The sequence below is a fragment of the Colletes latitarsis genome, chromosome 1, assembly GCF_051014445.1.
Source record: "Colletes latitarsis isolate SP2378_abdomen chromosome 1, iyColLati1, whole genome shotgun sequence".
Lineage (NCBI taxonomy): Eukaryota > Metazoa > Arthropoda > Insecta > Hymenoptera > Colletidae > Colletes > Colletes latitarsis.
This window is the reverse complement of record NC_135134.1, coordinates 51,183,550-51,198,559: the sequence shown is the minus strand read 5'-3', so window position 1 is coordinate 51,198,559 and position 15,010 is coordinate 51,183,550. Positions and strand designations below refer to the sequence as shown.

Genomic DNA, 15,010 nt, shown 5'->3' with positions numbered 1-15,010 from the left:
TTTTTCGATTACAGGGGGCAATTACGATCATTTTTGGTCATTATACACACCCCTGAAATCCTACGCCCTTTCGAGAAAAAAATTCTTTACTGAAAATTTAATTAAGTGCCTAAATTTTTCGACGAAAAATAAAAAATTTCAAATCATACTAAAAAAATTATATTTAGTTACAGGGGTTAATTACAAGCATTTTTGGTGAATACACTTACCCTCGAAATCCTACCCACTTTCGAGAAAAAATTTCAGTACAAGCGGAACTTTAAACATTAATAACTTTTTAGTCCCAGGGGTGGCCGAACACCTTGTATAACTTCTCCAAGGTTCAGTTATCGCTACGTAAAGACAAAAAAAAAATGTTTCCTTTAATTTTGGCCGCTGTCGAAGTCCAATAAAGTTTCGTCGCGATGCTCGCAAGAAATCCGCGAAGTATCAAATATAATACTCCTGCAAGAAACCCCGCGGCGACTGAATATATCTCCGGGCAGCTCCATTAAACTCACCCCACCGTGTTCCTAATTTATGAGACGCAATAAACAACTCGCGCGCGTCACGGGAAGCGGCAAAAGTTCGTAACATCCGGAAACGTCGATGGAACGGGACTGCTCGAAAGTTTCGTGTCCGTCGATTCCGTTGGTTTCGATCCGTTTTAATTCACCGTCGAAGATTACGTGCGAGGAATCTGTGTGGAAATCAAGGACGAGCGTCGCGAATCCAATCTTTTCAGACGGAAAAGAAATTATCGCGACGGTGGGTTCCTCGATCGAACGACGGCAGCGAAGGTGCTAATGGTTTTCCGTTATCTCTCGGTACGTTTCAATCCACTCTATTTAGTTGTGTCTGACGTTAACCGGACCGACGTTCGAGAGGCGGAAGCTTCTCGAAACGATAATAATTACTTTCGCGGATGTCAATAAAGGGAAGTCGTCCTTTTCCATCGCTGGCCGCGGAAACCGAACGATTGGACAGAAAAGGAAAGAAACGGTTCTTGGATTAAATGAAACGTGGCACTGCCGAGGAAACTAGGAATTCTGACCCAATACGACTCCCGTGCAGGATTTCCCTCCTTTCTTACGAAGTACCGATCGCATGTATTGCACGAAGAAAGAAAGTACAGCGACAGCGATGATTAATTTCGCCTTACGGGCGATGAAAGGTCTTTTTCTGTTCGTACAATAGAGTCGTTGGTACGAATTTCTTCGTCCGCTCACCTTAAGGTAGAGATCGCTCGCGTCTATCACGCTGGAATGCATGTATTGGCACATTCTTACGATCGATCGCAGAATATCCTCGGTGATGGACTCGTCTTTGATGTCGGACAGAAATCCCATAGCGACGCTCTGAAAAAGGAAAATTGCGCGAGTCGTTAGTGACGCGCCTACGATGGAAAACAGACAAAAGTTCCAAGCGAAATTAATATTTGAATATTGTTGAGACACGAAACATCGTGTCGTGCGTCTTGTATTAAAATATTCGAGCTCCCTTCACGTCGACTAAGGAATTCCACGTTGTGAGAAAAGGATTAGTTGTCGATAATGCAAAACGACCTAATTTTGTGCCGTGGCTACGGTTAAGCCAACGTTAATTGATCGACTCGATGAACGAAGTTTACAATAAAGCGAAGGAACGTGTTCTTGAAGGGTTTGTAAAATGAGATAAAATACTTTCTACAATCGACACAGAGCTGGATAAAATTTAATAACAACCACATATTTCACGATTTATCGGACACTACCAAGTTCTCTCTGCGAATCTAGTCTTACTAGAAAAATTTTAATGGGAGATTCTAGAGGCCAAAATAAAACGAAAATCAAAAATTTCAATTTCTTGACAGAGGCTTTATTAAAAAGTTATTAAGAGATTAAATTAAAAAATTTCAAATCATTCTGAAAAAATTATTTTTGGTTGCGGGGCTTAATTACAATCATTTTTGGTGAATACACATACCCCTGAAATCTTACCCACTTTCGAGAAAAAAATTCGAGTAGGTACTGAAATTTTTAGACGAAATTAAAAAATTTCAAATCATACTAAAAAAATTATATTTAGTTACAGTGGGCAATTACGATCATTTTTGGTCATTATACATACCCCCGAAATCCTACGCATTTTCGAGAAAAAAATTGTTTACCGAAAATATAATGTCTGACCATACCATTGATATGTTTCCCTGAAATTTCATGCATATGTTTAAAACGTCATAACTTCTGAACGGATTGGATGATTTTAATGTTTAAAAAAGCAAACTACGCGTATTTTGGTGGAGAATATGTACAAATCGCAAAAATATTCGAAAAGTTATTCCTTGAACCCGTAAAGTTAGAAAAACCCCATGAAAATGGTCCAATTTTCAAACAGCCATAACTCCTATAATAGTGAACATATTTCAATGAAAGTTTTTTCTGAAGTAGAATCCATAGGTACCTACAAAAAAGTATTAAACAAGTTTTCTGTAGGACGTCAAATAAAGTTATCAAAAATGGAAAACTAATTTTTAAGAAAAATCGACAGGGGGTAGGTGCTTAAATTTTTAGACGAAATTAAAAAATTTCAAATCATACTAAAAAAATTATATTTAGTTTCAGGGGTCAATTACAATCATTTTTGGTCATTAGACATACCCTCGAAATCCTACCCACTTTCGAGAAAAAAATTCGAAAAGCTGTGAAATTTTTCGATGAAATTAAAAAAGTTCAAATCGTTTTAAAAAAATTATTTTCGTTTGCGGGGGTCAATTACAATCATTTTTGGTGAATAGACATACCCCCGAAATCCTGCGCATTTTCGAGAAAAAAATTCAGTACTGGCGGAACTTTAAATGTTAATAACTTTCTAACGAAGCCTCCATCAACAAATTAGTATTCTTGATTTTCGTCTTATTTTGGCCTCTAGAATCTCTCATTAAAATTTTCCCCACTGTGTAATGTGTGTCCATTTTATTTACAAAGTTTCATTCGCCTCTCAGGTTAAGTAGAAAGTAAAATAGAACTCCGACAGCTCTGAAATATCATTTTCAGGGACTCTGTACGGAACTTCCTCGTCGTTCCTAAAATATTAAAGGAGAAGTGTATTGGATATCCGCGATACTCGGCTATCAAACTATTTTCAGTGTCCAAAGTCAACGTTTATAGCGAGCAGTATAGAATTCACCTGAGACTTAAAACGTTTCTTCAATAAGTATCGTCTTTGAAATGGAATTCTTTCATAGACTGAAGAATGCAGTATCATTGCAAAGTTTCGCGGCACTTTATACAATAAAGGTGTTTCTTGAACGCGTGCATTTCGTCAGGACAATGCGAAGCCGTTTTAAAGTTCACCATTTAATAGACTGCCGTGTGTGGCTCACATTTCGCTATGGAGTCGAACAAAATTTCCGTCCTCGTAGATTCAAATTTGAATTCGACGGTCCACGCGACGCGGAACGAATAGCCACTGCCGGAGCCAATCGCAGATTTAATCTGTTCACGATCGAATGGCACGTTGCGCGCAGTGTTATTCGCGTACGTGATAATGCGTATTCTAGTCGGTGGGAACGGTAAATTCAGTTACAAACCTGAAGCGCAGCTTCTGGCCACGGGCAAAACCAATCGATCGTGCAGCAGTTCACCAAAGCCGGAAACTGCCTGATACGGGCACGGAAAACTTCTCCAATGGGACTGGGGGATCACAAAAGCCTCCGATGAAAACGGGTCACGTCAAGAAAGTCGAAAGTCGCTTCGATATTAATTCCAAGACGACGGAATCTAAGGCCTCGGGTGGTTCGATTGGTTACCGCGCCACCCAACAGCTTAGATCAAACTCCCCAACTTATTACGACCTGTGTCGTTATTATCGAAGATTTCAGACGTTATTTTAGTCTAACGAGGGAACTTTCGGGGCCTGGAAAGTCAACAGAATTATGGAATTCTCGCGTAAAAGCTATAATTCACCTTCGGAGAGTGAAATTAACCCCTAAAGAAAACGCGGAGGTATCGAGCGGGAAAAATTTGATATTTAAAGGTGGCTTTTTTAAATTTAAAAAAGTCTATTCTCCGTAGAGTAACGGGTGTCTTAATACCGTTTAAATCGCCAGTATAATTAAAGTACGTCGTAACGATCGAGCAAGATACATCGCGTGAATTAAATTGCAAAGGAGATAATACCTCATCGTGATGACGACATGTAAATTGTTCCGAACCGTCTTCACGTAGGCGGAGAAAAGGTTGCTTCTGTTAATTTGCAAGCCAGCCTCCTGGACCGCTCCGCGCATCGAATGAAATATCTTCTCCATCTCTTCCATTTGGTATATGTTCGGTACGTCGCCATTATTTAAAACGCTGTTCAGATCCTCCAGCATGGCGTCGTCCTTTATCTGCAAAACAGAATCGAACGTTTCATATGGAATATCAAGCAAAAAAAGAATTAGTTTGGCCATCGACGGAGAATGTCGATTCCGTCTTAAAGTTCTGGAGACGTTACGACGACGTTACGACTTTTGTCGTCGGTCAGGCGCTCTAAAAGACACTTCCTGTAACGTGACCATCTAGGATATCTCCCTTTTATCCGAAGATTCCAGAGAAACGTTCAAAGAGAAGTTCGTTTTAAAGACGCAAATATTTGATTCGATGTTTTTAACGTTATTAAAGTAATTGTTTAAATTCTGTTCCATGCATTTGAGGAATGTTTCGCTCTGCCATTAATCGAATCAAAGGGAACGAATTGCACGGAACGTATTCGCGAATTAAATTCGGTTGGCAAACGTACCTGCGTGTCCGAGAACAAAAATACCATAAATTGATTCTGGACTCCAGCCTTCATCATCGTGTTTTTAATATCGTCGCGCCAGTCGTTGGTGGTGTAAGCGCCGCTAAGTTCTATTTGAAAACAATTGTAGTCCTGCATGTGCGTGGCGAGCCTCGTTAAACTTTGGCGACCTGAATCGATCGTAAACGCCATAAAGGCGCACTGTAAATTTTGGAACGACGATAGCTCGGAATTCGGTTTCTCATTTTATTCGATATCATTGCTAACATTGTTCCCAATGATTTCCCTCTCACGTCTCCGTTTCGTTCTTAATGTTACCGTTATCCTTTGATTTATCAAAAGTACAAGTTACGACTTATCGTTCCCCCGCGAAGCATTAGGGGAGAGACAGGGAGTTACAAGGAAACCCAAAGAAGATACTTTTCCTGCATCACCTGATCCTCCCATCCCCAAAAGTAGGGCGTTTCCACGGGGCTGCCGTAGGATTCGATTGATCCTGCAGATATGATCTATCGCGTCCTGGAAAAGCACCAGGTTCATGGGGGACGTGGTCGACGCGTTATAATCCTCCAAAAATTCGTCCAATATCTTTTCCATCTGAAGAAACATCGATAGGTCTCGAATCGTTCGACAGAAATAGACTGGGGTTGGCCGCGAAAGGCAAGAATCAGATTTTTGCATTTGAAAAATAAATACGTGCTTTCTTCGTGTCGGTTATCTGCTCGTACTGTTTGCTTAGCCCGCAAAAGTCGCCGTAAAATAACACCGAGTCGCCAATCACCACTTGAGGGTCGCTTTGGAACGTATCCTTCATGATACTTCGCAGAAGATCGTCGAACCATTTCCTGTCGGTGTCGTTCACCAAACGATCGCTGAACACTCTCAGATTCTCGTGGTACCAAAGCAGCAACAATTTCTCTCGAAGCTGGACAAATATTATTATTTTAACACGTTGACTGCCAAACGAAACTCTGTTTTTAGACAATTCGAAACTTATTTTCACAGTCTCGTTAAAATTCAAGAGTCACATTTAGATTTATATGAAAAACTTTGTTACCAATATGTGGGTAGACGTTAAATCAAAGAAGTATTATCTAAAATGACTCGTTATCTGTTTCACAGATATAATAACGCACTTTCCCCTCTTGGAACGAAACAATTTCCCGTAAAATGTAAATGAACTCGATTGCCTGGATATTATATTATTTAGTATATCGCTAAGATATTTTGCATATATTTGCATGTTTAACGCGCATAAGCGGTACACGGTTGTTGCACATGTATCGTGCACACAAATCTGTGCAATCTGTTCGTCGAGTAAACGTGGTCGAACGTGACTTGTGTAACGTGTCTGTCCATTACCGTTATTTCTATTCGCGTTGGCGTTCGTAAGCGTCGATATTGGCACGGTATTGTTTGTTTGAACTAGCACTAACTGCTGTGGAGCCTCTATTGTTTGTACTAATGGGGAGACAATACTGTTCGATCGTGCAGAATGCATGCACTTACGTGCAATGAAATTTTAATATTCGTCGCGTGTTAAATCTAACGTTTGCTCCGACATTTATCCGTGCGAACCTCGATTTTCTTTGGGTCCATCATGAGCATCCCTTGAAACACTTTGCTGAGATCTCGTAGATTGAACGTGTAGTGGGACTTGTCCGGTGTTGGCAGCAGTTCGTTGCATATAGTGGTGAACAAGTTCAACGTCGTGTCCACGAACGTGTTCAGCATGTCCGCGAAGCCCTTAGTCGCGGACAGCCACGAGTTCAAAATTGTCCCGAAGATGTGTCTCTGACAAAATATCAACGTTACTAACTCAACAAAAATAATTCTTAGGTTCACAAGCAGAAAATAACTAAAGTTATTAACGATGGAAACTCGTAAAGCTAAAGATATATTAATCGATCCCGAGTCTAAGTTATTTAATTTCAGTCCATTTACGGTAACTTAGAGACGCGTAACCGAGTTATAGAATTAGATCAGTGGATAGAGAAAATTACCCAAACTGGCAACTATTAATCGAATTAAGTCGATGAGTTGGTAACGAAATGACGAAGCTCTCGAGGGATTCTGATGGGGTAAGCGCGGAAGTTCGAGAGTTTAAGCAGCGTCTTTTTACATTGTGGCGAGGAACGAAGTTTTCAAGGCGCAAGAACGCGAACAATTTGAGCACCTGTTTGGTTGAGCGATTCTGAACAAGTTTGAGAGCCACTGGTCGTCGCGAATTCGCGTCGGAGAATCTATTTAGCTGCAATGGAGAAGTGCGCGTGTTTGTGGGCGGGTGAAACCATGCATTTAATAAGAAAAAGGTAGTCGAGAGGCAACCGAGGAGGAAAAGACGCGTGAAAATGTACCCGGGAGACGCGAATTGCGAACGTTGGTCAGTTTCCCGGTAATACTTTATTACGGAATAGTAGTTACTCTCTGCTATCTTTCGCCCTTGTCCCTTTCCCTTAATGGGTGCTCAATTAGTTCCATGTACGGGGCGATTCACAAATACGTATTCATGCTGGGTGAATTTATACCCTAAAAGAAGTACGAACGTCAACGATATTTGCCAATATTTCGACTGTACGACTGCACAGAAATTTAAATTCGATCGTTAATCCGAGAACGTGCACAGAAATTAACGAGTTACAAAGTAATTTAATTATCATCCTCTCTTTGAAAATCGCGCCGTAGGTGGACTATATTATTAAATACTCGTTGGCTGAAACTGTTTTAATTTTCGACCATTGTTTCCACCCCCTTTGACGAGTTCGTTGCATTTGCAGGGATAATCCGCGTATCAGCTTCGCAGTTCCCGCGCTTTTCCTGCACGACGAAAGCCCGGAACGCGTGTACGCGAGGATCCCGCGTTTGAAATATTCCGTAATTTGTATTTCTCGACGAACAGGGCGGAAAAGTTCCACCGAAGGGCCGCGGACGTTACGAGTACAGTTTTGCGAGGCTTAAACGGTCGCTTGCCCTCCGATCGACCTTGTCTGGAACCCTTTAAAACGCACACGCGATCGGGGACCAGGGGGAGAGGGGGGTAAAAAGAGATCACCGCGACGGTGGGTACATAGGGATAGTTACGGTTCCTCGTTACTGGCCGAACAGGTGATTAAGATAAATTATGGCAGAACGCCTGACACGATTTACGAGACCTAATTGCACCGAGCACGGGGCAGGAGGGCAAACAGCGTTGGTGGTCCGTCTTTTTCACGAGTTCCAATTATTCTACGTGGGCGTGGATCGACGACTCGATGGAATAAAACTCGACGAACAGGGGTGGAAAATGTCGGAGTGGTTTAATCCCCGACGAAGGTTCTTTCGCCCTCGTGCGCCGGACGTTCTAGATATTCATTTAAACTAGACCACAAATATATAACTAGCGAGCAAAGTCGTTAAATAACGGATAAAAAGCGAGCAGAATAATTGCCCGGTCGAAATAAATATGTTTAACGGGGATGGGTAATAAAAAAAGTTGCTACTTCTTTTAATATAAAGTTGCGAATTAAAATTTAACGTCGCGTTAAAAAAGTGGACTTTATCTCTAGCCGTCGACCGCAAAAGGCACGAAAAGTGATTTCGGTTACGCCGTAAAAGAAAATAATAAAACTCCCAGGTCCCGCGCGACCGCGAAAGGATACTTCGGCTTCATTGTCGGCGCCGCGGTGAATTTATTCGAACACTCTTCACCGACCGGACGTTTTTCTCCCGGAAGAGCAGCGACTGTGAATAGTTGAACTCGTAGCCAGGTCCAGGAAATTACCAAGATCAACATCGAACTACGAATTACGATCCTTTACGATTTAAATGGGTCACCGTGTCTATAAATTTTGATTTTAAATAGTTATCTATTTGTACTTGAAGAACATTCAAGGTACACGATATTTAAGGACGAAAAGATATCGTGCTCGAATTATTTGACTCGTTTATATGTATTTTGGCGAATAAACTTGTACGGCGGGAGTTTTGAAATTTAACGGATTAATTGCGTCCTGTCTTTCAAAGCGGTGTAATCGGGCGATCGAGGAATAGTTGAACGATTACCTTGGCGTCGTCCTCCATTTCCGGGAACGCAACGAAATGGAAATGTCGCAACAGTCTAGCGGTTACTGGATTTCTACCGCCACCCGGTGGTCCCATCGCCCCCACGAAATTTACGTCCTCGATTTGTCTGAACGATCCGATCTCCTTCAAGTCGTACCACCCTGAAACGTGTGTCGTTCGTTCTGTTTACCCTCGTCACACACTCGCAGAATTCCCTCCTCGTCGTTGTTAGAACATCTCCCTTTCGATAGAACTTTTTATAGGAAAATTTGAATCGACACCCCGTACCGTACGCGTTGTTTCTCGAAAATTATATTCCCGACACGATCTCCAAACATTTCGTTATTAAGCGGGTCGTTCGTCTTCGTAAACGTTAATCGAACGTCAATTCGTAACTCGACGCGTTTCTTCTTCGTACGAGGCAATTTAATCGAGTTTCAAGAGTACTCGCTCACCTCGAAAATCCATAAATTGACGAATCAATTCGATAGGTGGCTGGGCACCGTACGTGTCGAGAGCGGGCATGTTCAAGTCGTCGACGAAGAAAACTTGTTTCCTTAAGAGCGGCGGTCCGTAAACGTCCCTGCGTCTCTTGATTAACTTTTCGTCGATCAGATCCTTTTTTCGCGGGAAAACGTAAACATTTTAATCCTGTTAAACGCGAGTGGCCGGGCGTGGAAAAACTGCCAAATGTGCACGGTTTACTTATCCCCTGCTTTAATTAATTCGCAAAAATTTTTATTATATTACGATCCAAACATTCCATTCGACCCATTTGATCTTAGAATTTTGTTTTCAACGAACTATCGAGTCGATGTTTGGATTTGGTTTTTAAACAGATTCTAAAATGGTTGAAAAAGTTGCTCTCTCGGCGACAAACATTTATGTAGGCAGAGTAAGCGGCGCACCTGGGTTTGATTGGATGTGGTTCGGGCGGAAAACGTAATAAAATCACAAATGAATCTCTTGGGCATGTCCCTCGATAATTTGCCGGACACGGTCAAGGTTTTTCCACTTCCGGTTGGTCCAACGCACAGCACGTTCGAATCGTTGATCAGCAAATAACCCATCAGTGTTGCGCTTCTGACGCTGTCCATCGTTGGTACCTCGATGTCTGTAGGGATCGTTTAATTTCTTAGTCGTAGTGTGCAGGGAGCTTCGTGTCATTTGTTTTCATCGGATAAAAAGTATCAGAGTTACGCTTTCCCAAGAAAATTATTCAGAGATTTTATTCCGGGTTGGTGAACGTTTAATGAACGGATGTCCATCGACACGTGTATCGTTTGCGTGGAAAATTTACCTGCGTATCTCGTGTCCGGCGTAATCGTGATCGACGGAATATCGTCCAACCATTTCTCCCATCTGGGCGGAACGGGTTCTTGACTGTCGATCGAGTCGGTAAAACCACCGTCGTGTAGTCTGGAACAGACACAATTCTCAGAATAAGGACGAGACACCGATCGACGATTCGATCACCTGTAATCGAATACCAAACCGTCTTCTGGGAACGGTAAATCGTGTTGATGGGTCTTCTGCACTTCTCTGATCCACTGGCTGAATATTCGACGACTATTGTAATCGCTGCTCCCTCCCACGCTCCAAACTGTCGCGAAAGCAGCCCACGGCGAAAGCAAGTTGGCTGGAACGAATGGACTGACGATTTTATTTTGGTACGTATAGCCGTTTTGTTTCGAAAAGAATTCGACAAAATATATCGAGTTGTATTCGAACGTTGATGAAGAATGTTCGGAATACGGATGAATGGCGGAGGGATAGATATAGTTGGAGACGAGGGGAATGTGTGTCAATTGCATGGTAAGAGGAGTTATCGAGGATCAAATTATATAGATAGGACAGCAAACGAGTGGGCTGTATTTCGTGGCGGATGGAGCAGAAATGGAGAATTCGCCTCCATTACACGCCCAGTCAGTATGACCTTACGAACTGAGGGGAGATGCGATCAAATTTACGCGAACAATAGAAGAAACGAAGACGATCGGAATGCCCATTGCTATTTGAGATTGTTTCTCGTTTTGAAACTTTATAATTTTCTTCGTAAAGTCTTTAGAAATTTCTTTGTACCTCAGAATTAGTTTTAATATTCATTTCAATGTTCGATTCTCCCGAAGTTGATACAATATAGAGTACGATCGATTGTTACCGAGCTGGCTGAATTAGGTTTCAAACAATGCGACGACCCAGTACGGTTTCAGTAGTAAATGTATTGAATTTCGGAGACAGTAGTTCCGCTTACGTGTGGTGCGCCTCAAACGCAACTAATTACAGAGTTTCTTGGTTTCGTCGATGTGAAATTCCTGTTAAATCTGCGTGTTGCTATTTTCGATATCGTATTTTATAATGTCGGTAACTTCGGAATCAAATTAAATTCTTTCGTAGCTTTTGGACGATACCAGACAATTTTCACGCTTTCAAGACTTCTAACTTTTCGATTTGTTGATTTTTATTTGGGTAATCGGTGTTGGAAAGGTTGCAGTATTTTATATTTGGTTCTTAAATTTTGATTTTAAAATTTGATTCTTACGAATGAGCTCTTGGAAAGCGGCGGCAGGCGGAGGTTTCCCTTCGCGACCAGCCATTGGACCGATACGAAAGTTCATCAGATTTATGTAAGATTGCACCATTCCGCAATCCACGGTGCTGACGATCTCTCGTAGACTGCTACGTAGAACCTTCAGGCCCGGAAGTAAATAGTGACCAGTCAATTCGTCGATTCTGTCCACGTAATTGCTCATGTTCTGCAATCGATAAGAATTAAACTGCATCGGACGATCGTTCGATCCTAAAAACATTTTAACCGTGAGAATGTCCAACGCGGTTTAACTATAATTCGAGCACCTTTGCATTTTTAATTTATGAATAATTTTCTGAAGATCAACGATAAATTTTAATTAAATTACCATATTTATGAGAGATCCAATTTCTATTAGCCGTAACGTTTAATTTAATTAAATTACGTCGTCGAATGGATCAAACGGGAACGACGAAATGAACTCGAAACGTTCGCTATTTAGAAAACTAAACCGAATGAGTGAAATTGAATCAAACTTGCGACGTCTCTGTTGACTCGGGCGAAACAAATTACATTTAGTTCCACGCGGAGAGCTTGGAATTTAATATTAGAAAATCGATAAGAGAGAACTCGATTATTCCTTAAAAAAAAACACGAGGATTCCTTAATTCGTTTAAAAAGGGGAAACTTATTTTTCTATTCGAACGCTTGGGGGGGGTAACGAACAGTTTGAAAATCACGCCAAGATTAATTCTATATTGCAGTCGGGTTATTCATTTCCTTAATACGGCTCGTTGAGCGACTCTAACTTTGGTCGATGTTATTTATCAAAGTTTTTAACGCTCGGATTGCACTGGCATCGATTTGTAAAAAACTCACTCGAGGCAGGGATTTCAGCCAGCAATTAATAATCGGTTCGAGGCCCAGACCCTCCGGTTCCAAGTACACCATACCGCATCTGAACGAGATAAAAATGAGTGCAATTAGTTTCGTCGTTACCCGTATGTTACAGTGCATTATTTAGACGTTCCTCTCTATCGTTTATGTGGTATTTAACGTAAAAAGGTTTTAATTAATATGATATGATATGATACAGTACAACGGCTAGAAACTATTTAGGAGCTATTCAGATTATTTACAATTTAAATTTGTGTTAAAGTTTTTAAAATTTCGTTTAGAATTTCTAACACACAATATTATTTTAGCGCCACTTAACTTCACGACTTTTCTTATAGTATAAGTACAATAAATTTTACAATATTCACTTCTAATCTTATTGTTTATTTTCTGAGAAAAATATGTAGTCTGACGATTTATGTTTTTTTGTAAAAGACTGGACATTTGGTACTAAATTCTGATTAGCTTCCGATGTAAATAGGAAATATACGTATAGCAAAGACGAAAGGAGAGAATCTACAGTTTCCACTGTCTTAGAACAGTCTAACAACGCGTATTAAAAATAGTTAAACTTTAGACGCGTCTAGTTTCGAAACTATTAGCGTTTTATTAATTATTGAGGCATTGTTAGAAGCGGCAAAGCCTCCCCTTTAAAATGGCTTTTGGTTTTTGTCGATCCGACTTTCCGTTTTCGAGATATCGTAATTTATGTAAAAGGTAATTTTTAAAATTCCGTTTTCGGCCTCGGAAAGGCCTATTAATGCGTATTAAAAAGTCATAAAACTTTAAACGCGTGCAGTTCCGAAACTATTAGCGTTTTATTAATTATTGAGGCATTGTTAGAAGCGGCAAAGCCTCCCCTTTAAAATGGCTTTTGGTTTTTGTCGATCCGACTTTCCGTTTTCGAGATATCGTAATTTATGTAAAAGGTAATTTTTAAAATTCCGTTTTCGGCCTCGGAAAGGCCTATTAATGCGTATTAAAAAGTCATAAAACTTTAAACGCGTGCAGTTCCGAAACTATTAGCGTTTTATTAATTATTGAGGCATTATTAGAAGCGGCAAAGCCTCCCCTTTAAAATGGCTTTTGGTTTTTGTCGATCCGACTTTCCGTTTTCGAGATATCGTAATTTATGTAAAAGGTAATTTTTAAAATTCCGTTCTCGGCCTCGGAAAGGCCTATTAATGCGTATTAAAAAATCATAAAACTTTAAACGCGTGCAGTTCCGAAACTATTAGTGTTTTATTAATTATTGAGGCATTGTTAGAAACGGCAAAGCCTCCCCTTTAAAATGGCTTTTCGTTTTTGTCGATCCGACTTCCCGTTTCGGAGATATCGTAATTTATGTAAATGGTAATTTTTCTTAATTCGACTATCTCTGTCTTCGTCTAGCGGAGTCGGACCTCCTTGTCGCACGTGCTTAGTGCTGACCTACCCCGCGTACGTGACTCTCGTGACCCAGTGCCGGCGTAGTATTTCCAAGAATTTACTACGCACTGTTTACTATCTACGCGCGAGCGACATCAATGAACTCGCGAGCGCACAACGAAACGTAAACAAACCGTATCTCCGAAACTAGCCACCGCAGCGTCTTGAAATTGAAATCGCTATATCTCCGGAACTAATAGAGCTATCGACTCGTACAAACGCTCATTTTAAAGGGCATTTCATCCTCTACCTAATGATCATATCACCTACTATAATTTTTGCTATCTTCTATGTTTCTTTTGAAATTTACTTTAACGCTACGTACCCAAAGAAGTTTCAGCAATTCCTACTGTTCGTACGACTAGTGTACGATAAAACTAGACCATAAATTGTTTATTTAATTGAACATGAATTTAAATACAGGATGTTTGCGTAATTACTAGCCAGCACTTTTTCTTAAATAGTTCTCTTCTCTAGAACTAACTATGGTATCGACTTGGAACAAAATTCGTTCTCAAGGGTGGTTTATTTTCTATCTGATGAATATTAAAATATTTTTTCACATAAAAGAAAAGAACATCTTACGAATGAACATCAAAACACAACTTTCGTTGCTTCGTTAAAGAAAAAAAGAAAGGTTTAGCGTTAAACAACTTGCGACCACGTTGATTGTTAACGTTTGCACAGGGCTCGATATAGGAAAATTACTGCAACGTCTCTTTGATACCACATTTATTTGCCGTTTTACGATCGTTTAAGGGCGCTACTTCTACCTGGAGACCGTGGCTGGCGAGGCAACCCTCAGATCAGCGACTTCGAACATCATCGTCATCGTCGGTAAAATTTTCATTATCTCGCCGGACGTTAAACAGAGTTTCTTGTTGTCGTCCAGCACCGTGTTCATGTTCTCGATCCACACAGCGTCCACCGGACCGTCGAACACGTACCAGCGTCTGTTGTCGTCGTCCATGGCTATCCCAGCCCTCAGAAGCGTCGAGAAAATACCGTCGGTCCTGAAAAATAGAGCAGAGCCTTAGAATACGATCCCCAGCAATCGTTCGAGGGAAAATTAAACGTTCTCTCGTTCGAAGCATCTTCTATTTTTAAAGATTTTTTTTATTGATTTATTCGATACTTCCCCCTCCCTCCTGACCTTAATCTTTCCGGGGTTAATGCTTGCGATCTGATACGAAGTGTCAACGCGTTTAGTGCCACTCTAATTTAAGATTTTAACGTGCTATCTTGGTTGACTAAACGATAACAATGCCATGAGATTAGGTTAATAATAGCACGGGGTTAGCGTAATAAACGGCACGCATATCGGTGCTTTTGCATCGAGCGCGTGTCATATTTTATAGGTACATTTTTTTTAGG

General features: G+C 40.8%; 1 protein-coding gene across 1 annotated transcript in view; it reads right to left on the bottom strand.

Annotated features, from left to right (window-relative positions):
- The window catches only part of LOC143345006 (dynein axonemal heavy chain 1), a 96,401-nt gene that overhangs the window by 13,531 nt on the left and 67,860 nt on the right, over positions 1–15,010 (bottom strand). Inside the window, exons 25-39 of the mRNA XM_076771684.1 lie at positions 14,410–14,649; positions 12,191–12,269; positions 11,324–11,537; positions 10,258–10,420; positions 10,082–10,200; positions 9,690–9,895; positions 9,237–9,399; positions 8,782–8,942; positions 6,319–6,534; positions 5,441–5,665; positions 5,175–5,337; positions 4,741–4,910; positions 4,140–4,348; positions 3,551–3,653; positions 1,209–1,337 (exon numbers count right to left, since the gene is read on the bottom strand). Of these exons, the coding sequence (XP_076627799.1) occupies positions 1,209–1,337; positions 3,551–3,653; positions 4,140–4,348; positions 4,741–4,910; positions 5,175–5,337; positions 5,441–5,665; positions 6,319–6,534; positions 8,782–8,942; positions 9,237–9,399; positions 9,690–9,895; positions 10,082–10,200; positions 10,258–10,420; positions 11,324–11,537; positions 12,191–12,269; positions 14,410–14,649 (2,560 nt within the window). The remainder of the gene's footprint in view (positions 1–1,208; positions 1,338–3,550; positions 3,654–4,139; positions 4,349–4,740; positions 4,911–5,174; positions 5,338–5,440; positions 5,666–6,318; positions 6,535–8,781; positions 8,943–9,236; positions 9,400–9,689; positions 9,896–10,081; positions 10,201–10,257; positions 10,421–11,323; positions 11,538–12,190; positions 12,270–14,409; positions 14,650–15,010) is intronic.